The sequence below is a fragment of the Amblyomma maculatum genome, chromosome 10, assembly GCF_055883805.1.
Source record: "Amblyomma maculatum isolate TAMU_Amacu chromosome 10, ASM5588380v1, whole genome shotgun sequence".
NCBI classification, from domain to species: Eukaryota; Metazoa; Arthropoda; class Arachnida; order Ixodida; family Ixodidae; genus Amblyomma; species Amblyomma maculatum.
The window spans coordinates 172973032-172994581 of NC_139353.1; the positions used below are offsets into that span (position 1 = coordinate 172973032).

At 44.9% G+C, this 21550-nt stretch overlaps 1 protein-coding gene across 3 annotated transcripts in view; it reads right to left on the minus strand.

The window, feature by feature from the left end:
* Positions 1–21550, minus strand: part of LOC146177953 (uncharacterized) — a 203907-nt gene that overhangs the window by 16678 nt on the left and 165679 nt on the right. For 2 of the 3 annotated variants that reach the window (XM_084580674.1, XM_084580675.1), the window contains exons 8-9: positions 19089–19318; positions 8395–8464 (exon numbers count right to left, since the gene is read on the minus strand). In XM_084580674.1, coding sequence (XP_084436800.1) covers positions 8395–8464; positions 19089–19318 — 300 coding nt within the window. The remainder of the gene's footprint in view (positions 1–8394; positions 8465–19088; positions 19319–21550) is intronic. The other variant, XM_084580676.1, reaches the window with a different exon arrangement.

Here is a 21550-nt window from a genome sequence, read left to right on the forward strand (position 1 = left end):
CATTTCTCTTTGTTTAATGTCACATTTGCCCTTGCTAGGCGTGTGATCACGTTACTTAAACGCTCATCGTGTTGAGCTTTGCTTTCGCCAAACACTAGGACATCGTCCATGAAATTAACGACCCCCGGAAGGCCACCTAGTATCTCAGACATTCTCTTTTGGAAGTATTCAGGAGCGGAGGTAATTCCAAAGGGTAGACGCGTGAAACAGTATCTACCGAAGGGTGTTAAGAACGTGGTTAGCTCTTCCGAGTCTTTACTGAGTCGCACCTGGTGGAAGCCTGAGTTGGCATCGAGCTTTGAAAACCATTTCGCTCCCGACAGTGACCCTAGAGCTTGATCCACAGTTGGTAACGTAAATCGCTCTCGAACTACGCATTTGTTCAATTTAGTGAGGTCTACGCAAACTCTCAGGTCTCCTGAGGGCTTCACTACCGGAACTATTCCGGCGCACCATTCGGTGGGCCCATCCACTTTCCTGATTATGCCTAAACGCTCCATTTTATCTATTTCGCGCTTCAGGGACTCCCTCAGGGGAATTGGTACCCTGCGTGGAGCGCTTATGGCATGCGGGATAGCGCCAGCTTGTAGCCTGATGGTGTACTGCCCTGGCATCGTACCTAGACCGCGGAACATTTCTGGAAAACGCGTCTCGTACTGCAGGTTTCCCGAGTCGACCGCGTCTGCAAATTTCACGATACCTAAGACCTCAAGTGCAGGTAATCCTAGAAGGACGTCGCGTAACGGACTGACAACGTAGCATGTTTGATACACAGTTTTCTCTTTCCATGCGATCTCCGCTACGAATTTGCCTAGTACGTTAAGCTTACTGCCTCCTGCACCTAGCAAGATTTCATCGGTTTTTACCAGTCGGGACGGTAATCCCGGAAACGTTGCTGGTAATACTGACACTTCAGCACCTGAGTCAACCTTTGCAAAAATGGGCACAGAATTAATGCGCACCTGAACAAATCGCGCTTTTCTGCGTGCATCTATTGATCCCACGAAAGTCTCTCCAGTTTCCTGGTTGACCGCTGAGACGCGTAGCTCTCCAGTTTCCTGGTTGACCGCTGAGACGCGTACCTTTCGTTGAGCGGAAGCCGTTGCTTTCTTCAAGCAGGCCTTTGCGAAATGTCCCTTCTTGCCACAGTGAAGACACTTGGCAGCTCTGGCTGGGCACATTGTCCTGGGGTGGGCGTCGCCACTGCAGAAAGGACACCGCACCTCCGGCGTTCGTTGCCCATGCTGCCGCACCTCCGGCGTTCGTTGCCCATGCAGACGTCCCTTGTGCCTCTGTTGAACCACCGCGTCCACATTGGGGTCCTGGTCACGAATTTCCGATGACTGATGGCTGTGCTGTCCTCGTAGAGTACTTTGCTGCTGTTGGACGCTTTCCTTTAAGCGAGCCTTCGACAGCGCCGAAGCCAGCGTTAGCTGAGAATCCATTTGCAAAGCTTCCGAGAGCTTTGCGTCGCGGAGCCCGACAACCAGTCTGTCTCGGATCATTCGTTCTTTTAGTTCACCGTAGTCGCAACGTTCCGCCAAGCCGTGTAGCGCAGTGACGAACTGGTCTACCGACTCTCCTGGCATTTGTACGCGTCTGTGAAAACAGGCGCTTTCGTACACGATGTTCCTCTCTTTTACGAAGTGCCCGTCGAACTTTTTCTTTACGGTTTCATAGTTCTTGGCGTCTTCGTCAGATAGTGAAAACGTCTTGAATATGTCACGAGCTTGCCTCCCCATTGTGTACAACAGCGTTCATACCTGAGCCTCCCCGGAGCATTCGTTGAGTCCCGTTGCATATCGGAAGTCGTCGAAATGTTCGATCCACGCCGGCCACTCTGACGTGCGGTCAAAGTCCAGCGGTGGCGGTTGCTGCAGGCCATGCAGCCGCATTGAAGGCGTCTTCGACATCGTGGATGGAAGGTGCCTGGCTCAGTGCGAAGATTCTTGACCATCTGACATCATGTCGTAGACGGCCACTTCTGACACCATGTCGTGTTAGCCCAGGCAGGGGGGGGGGGCGCCGTTGCACCCGCGCCGGAACGCTGCCAGAGAAAGCAGCCCAGACACCGAGCTCCCAAGCGACGAAAAGAACCCCCGTTTATTCTCGCACTCCGCTTTTATACACTTGCGCCACACTTGCGCCACAGATACACTAGCGCCACTATCGCAGTCGCAGCTGCCAGCCAAGCCAAGCCAAACCAAAACAGATGATAACAGCACATAAATAAGTTTCTCAAAGTGCCATTAAACCTGCTTGTATATATTTTACCAACTTCGAAGATTCAATCCTTCATCAACCCCGAGTCTCTGCACGCTACCAAGTGAAGGCCGGGTCGACGTAGCCCCAGCGTCACGACAGTAGCATATGATTCTCTTTACATTGCACTAACCATCGAGTACTAGACAAGACCAGTAGCAGCATACTAGACTTGACCCTTCTCAGTGACATTGTAGTTTCATATATCTGTTCATAATGCTGCAGTGTGCTCTGTACCGAACAGAATAAAGAATTTCGTATCAAGTGTTTATCACTAGACGAGAGCAGATGAAGGCGCTATTCTCGACACGCTTGGTTTTTCACTTTCGGATTTTAAAAGATCCGCTGCTGATCCAGGGATGACAAGTAAGCTCTGGTGTTCATTTAAAGCTTTGCTCGAGCGCAGTCTATCATTGTATATACCCCCAAAAAGAAAGAAATCTAAACAAGTATGTGCGTGGATAACTCGAGGCGTAGCGGTAGAACATCCGCCTCGCATGCAAGAGGACCGGGGTTCAAATCCCGGTGCCGCGCAATTCTCCACCGGATGAAAGAAAAAAAAAAATCCGCGTGTTGATGGAATTGCATAAACAGGTTTGGGGTGTGACCTGATGCCGGTGAACACCTCCGGCAACGCACTCCCTCACCAGAACAGGAGTTGGCCACCCTGGTGCAGTAATTGGCCGCAACCTCCTATGATAAGCTCCATAAAACCCCGGCCCTCAGTCACCAGCGGCTGCGGAACAACTGACCACGGCGGCGGTCAGACCTGTGACGCAGCAGGGGGTGCTAAGAAAGTCTGGCTCCGCTGGACAGGCCGCCATTGGAAACTGACCCTGGCAACGTTTAATGCTAGAACCCTAGCTAGTGAAGCTAGCTTAGCAGTGCTGTTAGAGGAACTAGAGGGCATGAAATGGGATGTCATAGGGCTTAGTGAGGTTAGGAGGCCGAATGAGGCATATACTGTACTGAAAGATGGGCATGTACTGTGTTATCGAGGCTGACCAGAGAGGCGACAACTAGGAGTAGGTTTCCTTGTCAATAAGTATATAGCGGGTAATATAGATGAATTCTATAGTATTAATGAGAGGGTTGCAGGCATCGTAATTCGGCTTAATAAGCGGTATAAACTGAAGGTTGTACAGGCCTATGCACCTACATGTAGTTATGATGACCAGGCAGTTGAAAGCTTCTACGAAGATGTAGAATCGGCAATGCGAAAAGTAAAGACGCAGTATACTGTACTAATGGGCGATTTCAATGCCAAGGTAGGGAAAAAACAGGCAGGAGACAAGGTAGTAGGTGACTATGGCATTGGTTCTAGGAATAACAGGGGGGAGTTACTAGTTGAGTTTGCAGAGCGCAATAACTTACGAATCATGAATACCTTCTTCAGCAAACGGAAGAACCGGAAATGGACATGGAAAAGTCCTAACGGAGAGACTAAAAATGAAATCGACTTCATAATGTGTTCAACCCCCGCCATTATGCAAGATGTAGAGGTAATCGCGAAAGTGCTATGGAGTGACCACAGGATGGTGAGGTCCCGAATTAGCCTAAATCTGAAGAAGGAACGCAACAGATTAGTATGTAAGAAACCCATCAACGAATTAGCGGTGAGGGGGAGGGCAGAAGAGTTCAGGATCTCGCTACAGAATAGGTTTTCAGCTCTAACTGAGGATGGCGACATTACCCTAGAGGCAAGGAACAATAATTTCAGAGATATCATTACTGAGTGCGCGGTAGAAGTAGGCGGTAGGATAGTTAGAGAGGATACCGGTAAGCTGTCTAAGGAGACGAAAGATTTGATTAAGAAACGCCAGAGTATGAAAGCTTCCAATCCAACAGACCAGATCGAATTGGCCGAGATATCGAAGCTAATCAATAAGCGCAAGGTGGCCGATATTAGGAAGTATAACATGGAGAAAATTGAGCATGCTGTAAAGAACGGGGGAAGCCTTAAAGCGGTAAAGAAGAAATTGGGCATAGGCAAAAACCAGATGTATGCGATAAGGGACAAGGCGGGCAACGTCATCACTAATATGGAAAAGATAGTCAAAGTAGCCGAGGAGTTCTATACAGATCTCTACAGTAGCCAAAAAAGTCAGAACCGTAATGAGATTGGCGGTAGGGAAAAACAGTCAGACGTTCCACCAGTGACGAAGGACGAGGTCAAGAAAGCACTAGAAACTAAGAAAAGGGGGAAATCAGCTGGAGAGGATCAGATAACTACAGATTTGCTGAAGGACGGAGGGGATATCGTGCTAGAAAACCTGGCCACCCTGTATACGCAGTGCCTGGTGTCATCGACGGTACCGGAACCATGGAAGAATGCAAACATTATCCTCATTCACAAGAAAGGGGACTCTAAGGACCTTAAAAATTACAGACCAATCAGCTTACTGTCTGTTACGTATAAGGTATTTACTAAGGTAATCGCTAATAGAATCAGGACAACCTTAGACTGCAATCAAGCAAAGGATCAAGCAGGGTTTCGGAAACGGTACTCTACTATCGATCATATCCATACCATCAATCAGGTGATAGAAAAATGCTCGGAATATAACCAGCCCTTATACATAGCATTCATTGATTACGAAAAAGCATTTGACTCAGTTGAAACCTCGGCGGTGATGCAGGCATTGCGAAATCAGGGGGTAGACGAGCCATACGTGAAAGTGCTGGAAGATATATATAGCGGCTGCACAGCAACCATAGTTCTGCATAAAGAAAGTAACAAAATTCCTATAAAGAGAGGTGTTAGGCAAGGAGACACAATCTCCCCAGTACTATTCACAGCTTGTTTAGAGGAAGTATTCAGAGACTTGGAATGGGAGCAGTTAGGGATAAGGGTAGATGGAGAATACCTCAGTAATCTGCGATTTGCTGATGACATTGCCTTGCTAAGCAACTCGGGGGATGAACTGCAAATAATGATTGATGACCTAGACAGGAAAAGTAGAAAGGTAGGCTTGAAAATCAATATGCAGAAGACTAAGGTAATGTTCAACAGCCTCGGGAAGGAACAGCAGTTTACATTAGGTAGCGAAATACTGGAAGTAGTAGGCGAATATGTCTACTTAGGACAGGTAGTAACCGCAGACCCGGACCACGAAAAGGAAATAACAAGAAGAATACGATTGGGATGGAGCGCATTTGGCAAGCACTCGCAGATTATGACTAGCAGCTTACCGGTATCGCTCAAGAGGAAAGTATACAACAGTTGCATCTTGCCTGTACTCACCTATGGGGCTGAAACGTGGAGGCTAACCAAGAGAGTTCTACTTAAGTTGAGGACAACCCAGAGGGCTATGGAACGAAAAATGGTAGGGGTAACATTAAGAGATAGAAAGCGTGCAGAGTGGGTCAGAGAAATAACTCAAGTTACCGACATTCTAGTAGAAATTAAGAAGAAGAAATGGACATGGGCAGGACATGTAGTGCGAAGAGAGGATAACCGATGGTCGCTGAGGGTAACAAACTGGATTCCAAGGGAAGGAAAGCGTAGCAGGGGGCGGCAGAAAGTTAGGTGGGCGGATGAGATTAAGAAGTTCGCAGGGGTCAAGTGGATGCAGCTAGCACAGAACCGGGTTAAGTGGAGCAATATGGGAGAGGCCTTCGCCCTGCAGTGGGTATAATCAGGCTGATGATGATGATGATGATGATGAACTCGAGACATTATTCATTTGCAGCTTAAGATTGCCAGGCTAAGGAATCTCAAAAATAAATATTCTTTAAACAACTACCGTGACACCATGCGAGCACACAGTTAATATTAAAGACTACAATCAGAGAATGTAACTTTAAACACCTCAATAAAAAAGTAACTTCATAAAAACTGTGCCAAATAAGTTCTCGAGATATATATTAAGTAAACAGTGCCACAAAACTCCTTTATCGCTATCAAGGATCAAGAATTTAATGACTGCACCAGCTCTGTGTTCACGTCGAACAATGGCTTGTTACCAAAATTTGAGGACCTCGCTTGCCGTATTTTTCAATTCATCGAAAAGAATTGGTCCTCTATTCTAAATGTTGGCGCTAAAGCGTCCAGTGGCCTCCCTCAACCGAATGGCTTCTATCCAGAGTAAAATGTGAAGCACTTGCATCACATTTTTGCGAGATCCGTAGAAAGCGAGTGGAAAATGGCGATATCGGCGTTTTGTCTAAGTATCTCATTAACATGCACTATGTGCGAAATTCTGGACCAGATAGTGAAACATATAACATTTTTTTGTAAAAACTAATAATTTAAATCCCAATTACTTACACTGTTTTAGAAAATGCACATTCACTTTAACACAACTTATGACTATCGGGGATAGGTGGGTGTGATACCTTTAAATTTATCTAAGGCATTAGATCACATTCCATATTCTAAGCATCTGCATAAATCGGTTACAATTCTTAGTGCTAATCTTAACACGAACTGGTTAAAGGATTATGTGCCATGTCGTTACTGATATGCATCCGTATACGGGCATCTTAAAGACAACACTGGTAGAACGAGAGGAAGAAGATAGCTTACACGGTATGAAAGAGCACTGAACAAGGGTAGAGGATGGCGAAGCCTCAGTTCGTAGGTCGTGCCAGCGTTTCTTTTCTTTTCTTCTTCGGAAGCAAAGCCCCTGCCAATGATGATCGCTCTGCCCAGACGAAGACAAGTCCACTTGTCGAAACGTCGGCTGGACCTGCGAACTGAGGCTTACCCCCCTCTACCCTTGTTCAGTGCTCTGACTCAACATTGGTGTATCCCCCTAGGTATAATTCTGGCCCCAGTTTGCTTCTTACTTTAATGATTTCGCACAGCATGCCGATGTTTCTCTCCGTCTGTTGGCAGACGATTGCATCATATATAAGGCAATCAACAGCTCTGGGGAGGCTCTGAACATGGAGAGATGCAGCCAGGGGAAAGAAAGACGTCAATACACAAGGAAAACAGGAGCGCTAGTCCTGTGTCTTGTCTTTGTTTCCTTTGCTGTGCACCTGCCCATGACGCCTCAACCAATTGGCCCACACGAAGTATACTAATCGAGGTTCTGCAGATATCCGCTTGGTGCGAAACATAGCAGGTGGTCACCAATGCCAGTAAAACAGCCTATAAACCAAAACAGTCCCTTTCGTTCCACAATGATCTTCGTAACTCCAAAGTAAAGAAGGTTACCGGTTTAAATGTCGGGGCATACTTATCCGATAAATACCTGAAGTAGGAGAAACATGGCTCGTGTGTTATCAGTAAAGCGGAGTCTTCCCTTTATTCCTTGAAACGGATGTTAAAGGCCGCTTCACCTGATACAACTCCTTGCGTACAGCTCACTAGTCCGACCTGCTTTCCATTCGCTAAGACAAATTAAGTGCAAAACACTCATATCTTTTCCAGCAAATACGCTTCACCCTCGTGGAAGTGGCTGGATTACCCACTATTAGCAACGGACAACGTTTCTACGTTTTGCATCTTTTTGCTCAGGTGTTGAATAATTGCCTCGAAACTGACAACAGCCTCTGACAAGAGCTCAAGAAACTGACCTGCCTCTTTTTAGAACGAGAATTACCAGGCATAAAAACAACAAACATATGGAAGAATACAGGCTCTACCTTACGTTATTCCTTTCTTTTGTAATTCTTTCGAAAACCAAACTCGGTGCCCCAAGACCTTGTGAACTTTCTATCACAAGATTCACCAGTAATCTTAGCATATATTGTGTATTAAAATACCCATGAAAGATTACAAGAAGTGTTGTGATTATTGTGCACTGCTCAGTGCATCTCTTGTTCGGTTTTGGCAAAGTTCTTGCTGTTTGTTTGTTTTTTTCGTAATGAACATGTATTTCTCCAACGAAAACATTAATGCCCCCGTTTCTGCTTAGAGTGCCCGTCTTGTTTGCTTCCTGATCTTTGTCCTGTTGCGCTGTTTATTCATCATGCTTAGAGTGCACAGCATTATACTCCCAATTCTGCCACAGCCCCAAAGCGGCTAGCTGTATCTCTAAATAAAATAGAATAAATAAAAATTTCGCTTGAAACGCCGAATATTCTGGGTAAAGGGACCTTGAACACTTTAGCGTTAATACGCTAACTAATAAAGCAGAATATGTTGCCGACCCTTGGTAACATTGAAGTTGGGTGACTTACCGAGAAGTTGGATTGTGCGGGTGAGATCACTTCTGAATATGTCCAGCACCCTGTCAACTCCTCTCTTGCCCTGTTCAAGATCCAGGCGACAGGAGAAAGCAATACATATTGTCACGACTGAAGTTTAAGTAAATTCCCAACAAACAAAAGTAAACAAGGTCTGCACGCTTCATAAAACCTGCGATAAGAAAGCCAGTAAGCAACTGGCTAAAATACCGCGTTATGGCGGAATTTACATTAAACGCGGGTCGCATCATGCACTGTCCTAAGCAAAAGTAGTGTACAAATAACAGCTGGCGGTACAGCTCGGGAGGCTAAGAGGATTTTATGACAACTTTCGCCTGCCTCCTTCCCTGCGCCTTCCCACGGCGTTCGATTCACCCACTGGCCTAACGCCGTCAAGTGTTCTCGCGCGTTTTTTTTTTTCTTGCTGGTCGGGCCCCTACCTTCTATCCTGTGGTGCCAAATAGCGCGAGCGACGCACACAAACTGTCCACATTACTGTCCGTCCTGGTTCACCAATTCGCCCAATTAGCCGTTCTTCTACAAACTTCCCTTTCGCTACGTACCTTCCACACCTCTTACATACTGTTCGCGTTGCCGTGTGGAACTGCGCTTTGAGTGCAACACACGTGGAAAGGACGGCAAGCCATCCTTGTCAGTAGAGATATGTCGACAAAAGTGTCCCGCTTTTCCCACCGCTTTTCAGTTGGTCGATCGAATTGTGACGTCACAGGCCAATTGTACTTAGGCGAGTAATTGCGATTAGAGGGTCGCTGTGGTAGTACCCAAAGTGAGCCCGGGTTGACTTACTTAATTACCCAATCAGTATAATTCACTAACCTGTACTAATGGCTAACTAGTCGCTAACCAGTACTAATAATTAACTAGTCATTAACTACTTCTAATTAGACATTAGTCATGACTAAGTAGTCATGAGCACGGCCGCTCGATGGAAGCGCACTAGGTGCGGCCTGCTACGTCGCCCGAAACCGGCGGGAGGCGCCTACTTCCCGTCGCCACCGCCGCGGCGCCACCGTTCGGGGACAGCCGCGCGCGGAGAGCTGCACCTGGCTGCGCTTTGAGGGAGGCGTCGGCGGGGTAGAAGCCTTTTATTTTAAGGATATAAGAGCTCCGCTTCACACAATTTGGCAACACGAATTAGTACATACTGTCATGTCTAGTGTGACCATGTCAGCACTTAGCGCTTGCTCGGCAAGGATATATACTGGAGTGTACCCCGAAAAACATAATGTGACGGTGGTTCAAGGCCACTCGATTGGAGAGCTCGCATTACCGTGATGTTGCATTCAGATCAAGTTGTCTGTCACATGAAAATGTCACCCGCCTATGAACAATTCGAAGCTGTTCAGCTGCCATGATAGCCTAAGGCATAACCACTTAAATACCTATGTCGCTAATTCCGTGTGTCATTTTCATAGCATTTACTCATTCCTGCATACAGCTTTACACACAAATTGATGTCAACCTGCTCTAAGCTGCCAGTGCTATCCAACAAAAAAATGTCCTACTATGAGCAACCTCTGTGAAAATGCGACATCTAACCATCCTTTCTATCTCATTCTGACAAATGTTACGTTGGAAATATGAAGATGTTTATTAGGTTAAATCTAGATGATAGCCTGGGATCTTCGACTCAGTTGGAGACCTTAAACTTTGTACACCGGAACGCTATCCGTCATGGCTTCCCGCATTTTGCATGACCGGACAAACGAAGCGCGCTTCATAGAGCCGGTCTGCCTCAAGGTGCTACGTATATGTGCCGCAAGTTTTTATTACTATTTTTATTGGCTGCTCGCAAACCAATACAATTTCGCTGGTTGGCAATTTTCAATGGAAGAACGCGAATCGAGTGTTCCTGCTGTGAAACTCTTAGCTGCGATCCCAAGAATGTCCACACTTCAGAGTGCAACTGCAGCTGAGATTCAGCGAGCAGCCGAGTGCGCTAATTAAATGGGCACACAAAAAAGGAAGAAAAATACCAATCGAGGACGGAAAACCTTTCTTGAGAGAGGTTTATGCCATAACCATAAACGTCGCTCCACTGTTGAGTTCACATTTCCAGCACAGCTCACTATCAGTAGGTGCAGCAACTTAACGATATCTTGCATAGCACCTCAGCATGGGCACTATCATTGTCTTCATAGATTAGCTGCAGGTACTGTGTACAGTGAGAAAACAATGATGAAATCAAAAGTTTACATAGCTTCAGACGGACCTCTTCAGACTTCATCATCCTGTTAATGAAGGTGCTCGTAAACTGACAAAGCTTGACTACTTCCTTTGCGGGGTAAATCAAGCCTCCTTTGTCCTTGGTTTTCATTAACCTGTAACTGGTCCAATTGACTCATATTTCCTACAACAGGCTCTTGCACGACTGACATGTCGCCTCAAAACCATTACCAAATATCGCAAAAGTTAAGCAACAACTTGGCACTGATAAACAAAACTTGGGGTTCCTAAGTCTCCTTGCAGAGCCTCGTTAGAGTGCCCGCACTTTGCTACCTGCTTATTCCCCGTACCCGTAATTGCTGCCTCTGTCGCATGTCATTAAAATGCAGCCTTAAGCCACCGCATTGTATGAAATAGCACCCTACACATAGCTATATAAAGCCCCTCTTTACCGAAGCCGTACGAACGTACCCTATAAGAGTATAGTGTGCCTGACTTGAGATCTAAGGGTCCCACTTTCAATAATTCCCATTTCACCCTTACATCTTATTGACTCTCTCTGGTTTGGCAGCTCCTGCCACATTAAACATGTCATGTGTTCTCATTGCGCCAAAGGTGTCTGGCCATATCATCAACTAATGTGCCTCTTACCAGAGAGGTATTTTTCCAACTTTCCGCCGACCGAGCGGGCGCCGGATTTTCTGTGGAACATGGCCCTTCAGTTTATCGCATCGGCTCAAACAGTCTCAAGAGTATAAACAAATGTATGCACAGGCTCCTTTGCTTGCAAGGCCGCTCAGACTAGCGCGGCAAAATTTAGAACAAATTGTATACTTATATAAAAAAAATCCTCCGTGCCTTTTTCTGATATGTCCTCGCAACATAAACTGCGAGAAAAGCTTCTGGTGCTACCTCATCGTGTTCATCTGCTTCACGACACATCGTTAAAAAATCTAGTTCACTGGCCAGCTCCCTTATCACTAAATAGGTTAAACAACGTGACGGAATCACAGGAAGAGAGGACGACACAACTAGCGCGGTTGTCGTCTTCTTCTCCTGTGTTCCCGCCACGTTGTTACCACTGTTAACCTATAATTAATCACCAACAAGTACAATCTGCTGTTTCTTGTAGCAAATTAAGTGGCAGCTGATAGGGCATTATGCTTCAGCATCTGGACTTTTTAACCTCAGCGCCGCTTTCATTTCAGAGAAAGCTAGTGCATTTCCACTCCTCGCTGCTGCCTTTGCCTGAAGCGTGCTCGGCAGATAAAACTAGAAGGTCTCTTAGATGTCTCTTAAACGGAGGACGGCGGAAGCCTACCCTTCTCCTATCATTTGCCTGTCATCGTTTGCCACAGTTCGTCATTTCAAGTCGTCGTTTGATATATTGGTCGTTTCCCAGTCATGATGAGTCTGCCTGCGTAGTCATTGTAGCCCTTACAACTCATAACAAAGCAGGTTACTCATTTAGAATCAGCAGTGGTCATTACATGTCGTCATTTCACATATTGGTCATTTCGTAGTCATTAGCAGTAATGGTGAGTCATGCTATTATAGTCATTACCACACATCGCCAAGCACTTCTACTCATTTCTAATCAATTGCGGTCATTAAATGTCATAGTTTGATATACTGGTCATTATAAATCATTTAGTCATTATTAACCATTATTAGTCATTAGCATTAGTCATTCCCTCTAACAATGTCTATTTATAACTTTATTGATTACCTATCACCATCAACTATTTTCATTCTTGATCTCCCTCCTTGCACGTCCGCTTTTGCGTCTGACACAGATGCGACGCACAGATTGCAGGCATAGCATCTACGCACAGATTTTCGCTCCATGAGAACGGCTTTCGCCTTAAAAAACAAACGCATCCCGTCTCATCGTTAACTTGCTTGCACACAAAAAAGTTTGCGTTTACCACGCAGACGCGAGGCGAACGCGTCCAGAAAGGAAGCAAACCGCGCGCTCAGAGCCGGTGACCCCGGCGGCGACGTGTCCCCGAACAGTGACGCCCTAAGCAGAAATAGCGGGCGCAACTGTAAACTCCCCAAGGCCGCGCTTGCCCATTGACGGTGGCGCAACGCAGCAGGCTTCCATCGCTTCCATGCTTCCCAGTGCGCTTTCATCGAGCGGCCGTGTCATGAGTAATGACAGATGACTATGACCATATTTCGGAACACAGCGCGGAACAGGACGCAACACAAGAAAACGAAGGTAGACAGGACGGAGCGCTGAACTGACAACTTTTATTTCAAAAGAAAGAAGGTGACCCGTTTTAAGCGGTGCCTATCATAACACGTGATCAATTCAGGGGGAAAAACACTGCTTAAAAACCTTTCTTGAAGAAAGAATTGGCCAAAGACAACAAAAATGTTAAGAGGGATAAGCTCTGATAAATAATTTCTGCTACATGAAAGTTATCTCCGGTGCTGATAACCAGAAAAAAGAGATGAACATTTAAAAGCAAAAACACGACAATGTTTCTACAAACAAGAATGTGAACATGGTACTAATCGCAATGAAAAGAGGTAAACAGGTGATTTTGAATGCTAGAAATAAAAACATTGACAGGACTGTGAGCATGACGATAACAGGATAAAAGCCCAACAAAACACGGCAAAAATGATTGTCAATGATAAACGACTAAAGACACAACCAAAAAGAGGTGAAAGTTTTTCCAACTCTGTTAAAATCTGTACTATCTTGAGAGAAAGGCTACTTCTTTTTCTGACAGTAAAATTGAAGGCATGCTTACACACTGATCATTCATCCTTTGAATGCTGGCAGCTTCCATAATCTCACGCGTTAGCTTATCGACATGTATCCCTATCACTGAGGTTTTTTCGAATTCTGGTAAGCAGCTTGATTCCGCATGTTCACAGTCCCTACATTGAATGCCCAGATGGCGCGACTTTTGAACGGTTACACTGTATTTGTGTTCTTTCAATCTCTCGTTTAGGCAACGACCCGTCTGACCAATGCACTTTTTGCCGCAAGACAGAGGAATGGAGTAAATAACCGACTTAGAACACTGAACAAAGGGCTGCTGGTGGCGAGTGGTGCAAATGTTCCTTACTTTTTTAGGTTTATTTACACGATTGCAGAGACGTGCTAAACGCTCATAGGCACTGAAAACTACTTCTACACCAACTTTTTTTCCAATTTTTCTCAGGTTGTGGGAAATTTGGTGCTTGTTGGGCTTTTATCCTGTTATCGTCATGCTCACAGTCCTGTCAATGTTTTTATTTATAGCATTCAAAATCACCTGTTTACCTCTTTTCATTGCGATTAGTACCATGTTCACATTCTTGTTTGTAGAAACATTGTCGTGTTTTTGCTTTTAAATGTTAATCTCTTTTTTCTGGTTATCAGCACTGTAGATAACTTTCATGTAGCAGAAATTATTTATCAGAGCTTATCCCTCTTAACATTTTTGTTGTCTTTGGCCAATTCTTTCTTGAAGAAAGGTTTTTAGCAGTGTTTTTCCCCCTGAATTGATCACGTGTTATGATAGGCACCGCTTAAATACGGGTGACCTTCTTTTGAAATAAAAGTTGTCAGTTCAGCGCTCCGTCCTGTCTACCTTCGTTTTCTTGTGTTCCCAAATATGGATTTGAACCAACTAGCCCAACAGCAATGGTGACGTCATCGGTCGTGACGTCATGACCGAATGTGGCATGTCGTCTAATAACCGGAAATGGTAATGACGTCACATCCGGTCATGACGTCATTACTGGGTGTGACGTCGCCAGAAGATTCACGCATATACGAAGCTGACCCCGCCGGCGTTCGATGCAGGCGTCCGTGCGGCGCCTTTCACTTGGCGCTTCCTCACCACAGAGCATAGAGAAATGAACGCAGTTAGTGGCGCAGGTGTGATAGAAAGAATCAAATCAGACAACACAAGTCAATGCCTAAGCAGCGTTCCGCGTTGAAGCACTTTAGTGAGCCAAAGTGCCCTCTGAATTTATTTAAGACACCATCCGCGAATCGAGATGCGGCGCGGAAGACAATCTGGCTGTATAGAATTGGCCGTGCTGCTGACTGCAGTCAGCACCGATGGAAAGGATAAAAAAATTAAGTCAATGCCGTTCAATCGGTCTCCGACGCATAATCCAGGGAAGCAGCCTTGGCATTCCTCGCGTTTTGCATCTACTGAAACGTGCCAGCACGGCCCAAATCATCTTCAACTCACGCCTAGGATGCTACCGCGTTTCTTTAGCTCACTTGCCTGGCATTGCGTCCTTTGTACTGATGTGCGGTAGACCATACTCTGGAGCCTTTGCTGTGGGGGTCTAGACCACGCTTTGCATCTTTACCAGTGTATCAGAACTCGCTTATCTGCCGATCACCGATCAATCAAAACAGGGTAACATAGACAAGAAGTGTTTTGTTCGTCTATACCTAGCCTCTCGCAACTAAAAATTACACCACTCCGCCTACTCCATCGTTTCTTTATTCTTTATTCTAAAAAAAATACCACGGCGCCATGGATATTATTCCGGGATACAAACAGCTTTGTAAAGCTGGCCCACACAGTTGCGACACACCACAACCGCAAGTAAACCATTGCAATCTTCAGCGGTTCTAACAAAAAAAATGGGGGGGGGGGGGGGGAGAAGTTATTAGTCGTGGAGGCGTAAGGTCGAACTGCCAGACTGTGGTCGTTTCGGAAAACATATAATGCAGCTAGTTGATGAAAATTGAACTGATTCCCATCTGAATAGGGTATATTGAACAAAATGTTTCAGCCGTAGATTTGTTTCGAAAAGCGGCTGAGTTATTCTCTTAACACAATGCAGCTCCAAAAGCCTGCCTAGGACAAATTTCGCAGCAAGAAGCTGAATTCTCCCAACTGCACCAATGTGAAACGGATCCCACACAGGGTAGGCATACTGATAAAAATTGACTGACATGGCCAAGATATGTGGCCTTTTTTACGGTCTCTTTGCGTTCTCTTTATATTGCGCTGTAAAAGGTTCAGCGCTTCTAATTACGCTGTTAGTCTGTGCTGTCCATGAGCCCTCTTGCGAAAAAGACAAAAATGACGCACTTATATCCAGACTCCCCTCCGTGAGATTAATATTGATAGCATAGCGTATGTTGCTTTCGCCTGGAGAATGCAAGCACATATTCTTTTAATAGCTCAACACGCTTTAAATTATAGAATAAACATGTGTGAACGATTTCCCAGGCACCGTTGAGTGCAAAAAGTTAATCATCGATACAAAACCAAATTTTGAGCTGCATGCCCGAGTAAATGTTATTATCATAAATTAAAAACAACGCTCGCCCGACGTAACCGAGACCAGATCGAAGCTGATGCCGTTGATACCACGTTTTCTTTGCGTGATTCAAATAGTCCTCAATCCGCGCAAGGTACTGAGATGGCTACTGTAGTGGATATGCCTAATTCTTTTTTTTTTTTTGTAGGTAGCAATATAGAATGACAGAGAGTGTCAAATGCGTTCTGAAGTCCAGGAATATGCAATCAACTCGAACGTTTCCACCAAGTCAATCAACCTTGTTGTAAATGAGAACCACTTTATAAACCCATGTTGCTGATTATTTAAGGAACCTATACAGGTAATTTGTTTCTTTATTGCTGCAAACAGCATATGTTACAAGATTTTACAACAAAGTGAGCAAAATTTGCGTGCAGTTCGAAACGCTACATTTTAATGCACATTTAAAAATTGCTACAACGTTTTGGAGTTTTCTACTCGTGCTGCAGCTTAACCTCTGAAAGCGACCCGTATATTACGTATAGGTAAGGGCAGTACAATTTCTCAAATCTCTCAGTGAGATGTAATGAGAACCAGAAGCTTTTGAATTCTTAATATTTTAGAGCAGCCTTGCTATACCGTTAAAGGGCAACTCCGGTTGTTATTTCATCATTTTGTGTTTTTAGTTGAATTACATTCCTCGGCATGTCCTGACTCCAACACAAAAAACCGTTTTCCGAAATTCTAATTAGAAGTATTTTTAAAAAGAAAAACAGCAAATCGAAACCGAAACTGCTTTCACGACCAGAAACGACGTCCCAGTTGACGAAATGGTGACGTCACACTCAGTATTAGAAAAACACTCGTACGTGCGCTGGATGGTGAAATTAAAGTATGGAAATCATGACGCACTGCATTAAATGTCTGAGGTAGTTCAATATAAGCCTCACAATTTCATAATCACGCGAGAAGTGGACAGTAACGACCGTATACTGTTTGTGACGTCTGTAACTCAGTGTTGCCCGCAGTAATACTCTCAACTTAAGCCATTAAAACGGCATATTTTAAAGCCGTGTTGCGCGTGAACGGATTATCATACGGTGTCCAAATTTCGTAGAATGCGTCAGGACAGAGAGGAGAACTTATGATAAAATTTGTACTAGAATATTCGAATGTCAAAAAACCTCCGGAGTTGCTCTTTAAACTTTGTCCATACAAAGAGGCTGGAGATTTTCAGGCCCCAGGGAAGATTGCCACAAGGTAAAAATACTCAGTGAAAGAAGTTATTAAACCACATAGCTATTTTATAATTATAGCTTACAACACTACCTTCCTACTCGAGAGCGGGAAGTGGGCTCGTTGGTGAAGTTTTATCATTTTGGTGAAGCCTGAAGCGCGCAGTGACGTGAGAGAGACACACGTCACTGTCTTTTCGCGCTTCAGACTTGACCAAAATGGGGAGTTGTGCTTTTCTTTTCCACATAGTTTCATGTATTTCCCGAATCTTTAGGTCACCGTTTGTAGAACCTTGGGCTGAATCAAAAAAAGAAATATTCTGGCTCTCCTTCACATGAACCTATTAAACTGACTTTAACTCCATGTATTATTCAAAATATTCACAAAGTTTGTTTTGCAACATTTAGCATATATGTCCGGCATGTTTTCTGTCCTTTATTAGACGGCTATGGATCCATGACGTTATTATTGCTTTCTTTTATTTTCCCGAGAGAGTTGAAAGCCACTTTTGAGACAAGAGCAGTCGGTTAAGTGGAGAATCCAGTACATTCGGACTGGCCGAAAAGGTTTGGCGTCATCAGTGGAAGTGGAAAAGAAATAATGACTAGGTCCTCTAAAATAATATTGGGAGAGGAGAAGTCAATGCACGTCACTCGTTGAACACGCATATCGTGTAGTCATAACAATGAGTGGGGATGCATCGCAAGGGGAACGCTGCCCCATTGTTTTGCTACCTCCGTTGTTACTTAGTGCTTTAAAGTTATACTTGCTGCCTCTATGGACGCATGTCACCTACTTGTTCAACGTTTACTGATAGTATTTAACAACTCAAGAACCCAGCCTTTGTAAGACTAGCCCGCACCTTCTCTCTTAAATACGAGATGTGCATGCGCATCAGATTGAAACACAAAACCCATTTTGAGAGCTGTGCGTTATAATCAGGTGCATAAAACTAAAGCACGAGATATTTGCCATTCGGAAAGATCGAAAACTTGGCGTGGTGCGTCGCACTGGAAACACCGACAACAATGCTATAGAATAAGGACAAAAAAATGCACTACCTATCAACTAAAGGTATTACTTACAAGTCCTAATAAAATGGGGCAATTATGCACAATAAAATGGGGAAGAGCACTAAACCAAACCATGACGAGAAGATGCCCAAACAAAGGCCAGAAAGAGCTTCAGGATTCCCTAGATAAGGCGCCAGGCTCATGTCTATGGTTTGCAATGACTGCAGATTAAGCACTGCGAACGGGACTTTAACAGGGACAAGAATCAAGTCTCCCGAGAACTCGTGGATTCATTCTTAAATATGAAAAGAACCAATTTAAAAAACTATCCATAAACCTGTATATGCACGCCTCTGCAATCTATGGATATATACGGATATGTACTGTGGCTTCTTATGACTGATGCACTATTCGAGTTGTGCTTCGTCCTGTTTGATTTTGTACTTGATTGGCCCGCAAGTGCAGGGCTGTTAGCTTGGTAACCTTGCTTTTCTTTCAGTGTAGACTGCATCCTGTCACAATAACTACAATGTTGTGGTTTCTAAACCGAATTTCTATGAGAGTTTTCACAGTAAATATGTTGTTGCAACCAAAATTTCTGGTCGTTCAACAGAAAAGTACTACTTAAGAATTGCAGAAACGTTCACAATTTCGACAGAGCTAAAGAATATTTCGTCGTATTTTTTAGACGGTTCTGTAGTTGTTTTTCTCCACTAGGCAGTTGATAGCACCGTAGCACCTTGGCATTTTCATTTTTCCATCATTGTATTGTATTGTATCGTAATTATGCCAATTATGCCAATTAGTTATGCCACATATGCTGCCCATGCTTCCAAGAACGCTAGAAATGACTGGTATTTATGTTTAAATTATCTTCGGCAATTTTACCGCTACCCGATTACTAGCCAACGGATGTTCCCTGATGAGCTGCGAAGCTTCCTATGAGACTTTGACTAAGACTGTGCGTGAGAAATCTGTGAGCGTCAAGAAAACGACCATGAATGGCAATGAACGAACTGATATTCTTTAAAAGGTGCTCGCCACATATGCCCACAGTCTCGAAAGTGGGAGTGCTCGAGGCAGCGTACGTTGTAGGCGAGTCCCCAGATGGCTGGCCTGCCCACGAACACTGCGCGGGCACCCAGGCTCAGTGCCTTGGCGGCGTCAGCCCCGGAGCGAACCCCGCTGTCCAGGTACACCTCCATGCGGTCACTCACGGCGGCCACCACCTCGGGCAGGGCGTCGATCTGAAAGAATATTAGCAGATTTCAGTGGGGCAAGAGTTCGTTCATGCATACCAGCGAAAGACAAGACTTGTATGCTTATAGACTTCATTCGGGGAAAAGTATGTTGGTTAGGCATTTTGTCAAAACACTCACCTCTACCTATGTCAGAGCAATTAAGCTATGCATAGGCAGATTTTCGATGGAGGCGAAAAGCAAGGCGCCCGTGTGCTGTGCGATGTCAGTGCACGTTAAAGAACCCCAGGTGGTCGAAATTTCCGGAGTCCTCCACTACGGCGTCTCTCATAGCCTGAGTCGCTTTGGGACGTTAAACCCCACAAACCAACCAAACCAACCTACAGGCCTCACCGCGAGTCCCACAGGGGAAGGGCTATGTCAGAGCAACAGAGCACTAACACAGGTATCATTCCGCCAAACTAACTCGGCAGCGTCCACAATGTCCCGCACTACCTAGTCCGAGGAGTAGTAGTAGCAGTAGTAGTAGTAGTAGTTATAGTGGTCTTGGTGGTGGTAGTGATAGTAATAGTAGTGATAGTAGTAGGGGTAGTACACGTAGTAGTAGTGGTAGTAGTAGTGCCAGTAGTAGTACTAGTAGTAGTAGTAGTAGTAGTATTAGTAGTAGTAGTAGTAGTAGTAGAAGAAAAAGTAGTAGTAGTAGTGGTAGTAGTAGTAGAAGTAGAAGTAGTAGTAGTAGTGGTAGTAGTAGTAGTAGTAGAAGTAGTAGTAGTAGTGGTAGTAGTAGTAGCGGTAGTAGTTGCAGTAGTAGTACCAGTAGCACTGAAACTACAACTTATATATAAGTATACAAAGGTTCAGCCAATAAATTTCATTATGATGTTGGGTATTTATGTGTCCACTTGTCTTCACTGTGTCCTCTTCTGCGTAGCGCTGGTGTACATAATCGGAGATTTATTCAAATCCCTGGTGAAAATAGTAAGAGGACGGAAACGCATGACTGAAGCTATCATGCACACTTTAACCAGTCAGCGCTATGCACGAAGCTATTTGCCATTACCTAAATTATCTATTTTGCTCAACAACTATCAGCTCCACAAAGAGGATCCGCTGTATACTCAGGACAAAGTATGGTGAGGTATTCTTTTTTATTTTTGCGATAGCTATACTGGGCTAGCAAAAGCACATTTCGCGGTGCCCAGCCGGAGCCACAATTGCGCATGCGCCGTTACGATGACAATTGGCTGCGCCGAGGCGCAGGGAGAAGACAAAAAGGCGGACCGGGAGCGCACGTACTGTGAGCGGATTCAACGGAGGCTACATGCGAAGTAGCGTCGACGCACACAGAAGTCATCGCATGGGCCGCCCGACAACGTGAGTATGAAGCAAGAAAGGCTAAGCGAGCGTCGACGCTCGTCGACGCCTGAAGAGCGGGGAAAGAGCCTCGCTAAGAGGCAGAGCCAAGCCTGCGAACGCACGCCGAGTCGCTGCCAAACTACGAGGAGTAGAAGCCGTCCAACGGTAGATCAAAAAAAAAAAAAAAGTCGAACTGACTATACCGTTCGGCTGACGGCCAGTGCTCCTCTGGCAACAAGGACCTTCGAGGCTGACTTTGTAAATAATTATTTGGATGTGTGTGACAGACTGTGGCATCAGAAGGATTTGTCGCTGCCGATACCATGCCATCGATACCAGCCGTTACCGCCAGGATTACGAGTTCTTAGCGATGTCGCTGAATGCCTCCGTATATCCTGTCCTAGTTTAGCTAAGCCACTACTAATGTTTTTTCTCTCACTCTTTTCAGGAAGGCATCGACTAACCTATGTTTATAAAGGTCTCAAAACAACCAGTTCATCATGATATAAAAGCGTAGTGTAGTTTCAAAGCATGTCCAGAAAACATTTCATTTATTTGGGCCTATTTAAAAGTAAACGCAGGAAGCCAACGTAAAATCTGCTCGTTCCCAGCTTGAGGGGTCCTTGGCCTCCTTTACGATTGGCGGACAGACGGCAGAGAAACGTATCAGATAAGAAAGAACGACATATTTAGCTGTAAAATTATAATTTAGGCAATATGTTTCACGCGGCACGTGAGCTCCGATTTAGTTATTGTATGAATGTCTAGGTAGGAATTTAGTATAGTTGCTTCAAGCTTCCAATCCAACAGACCAGATAGAACTGGCCGAGATATCAAAGCTAATCAATAAGCGCAAGGTGGCCGATATAAGGAAGTATACCATGGAGAAAATTTAGCATGCTGAAAAGAACCGGAGAAGCCTTA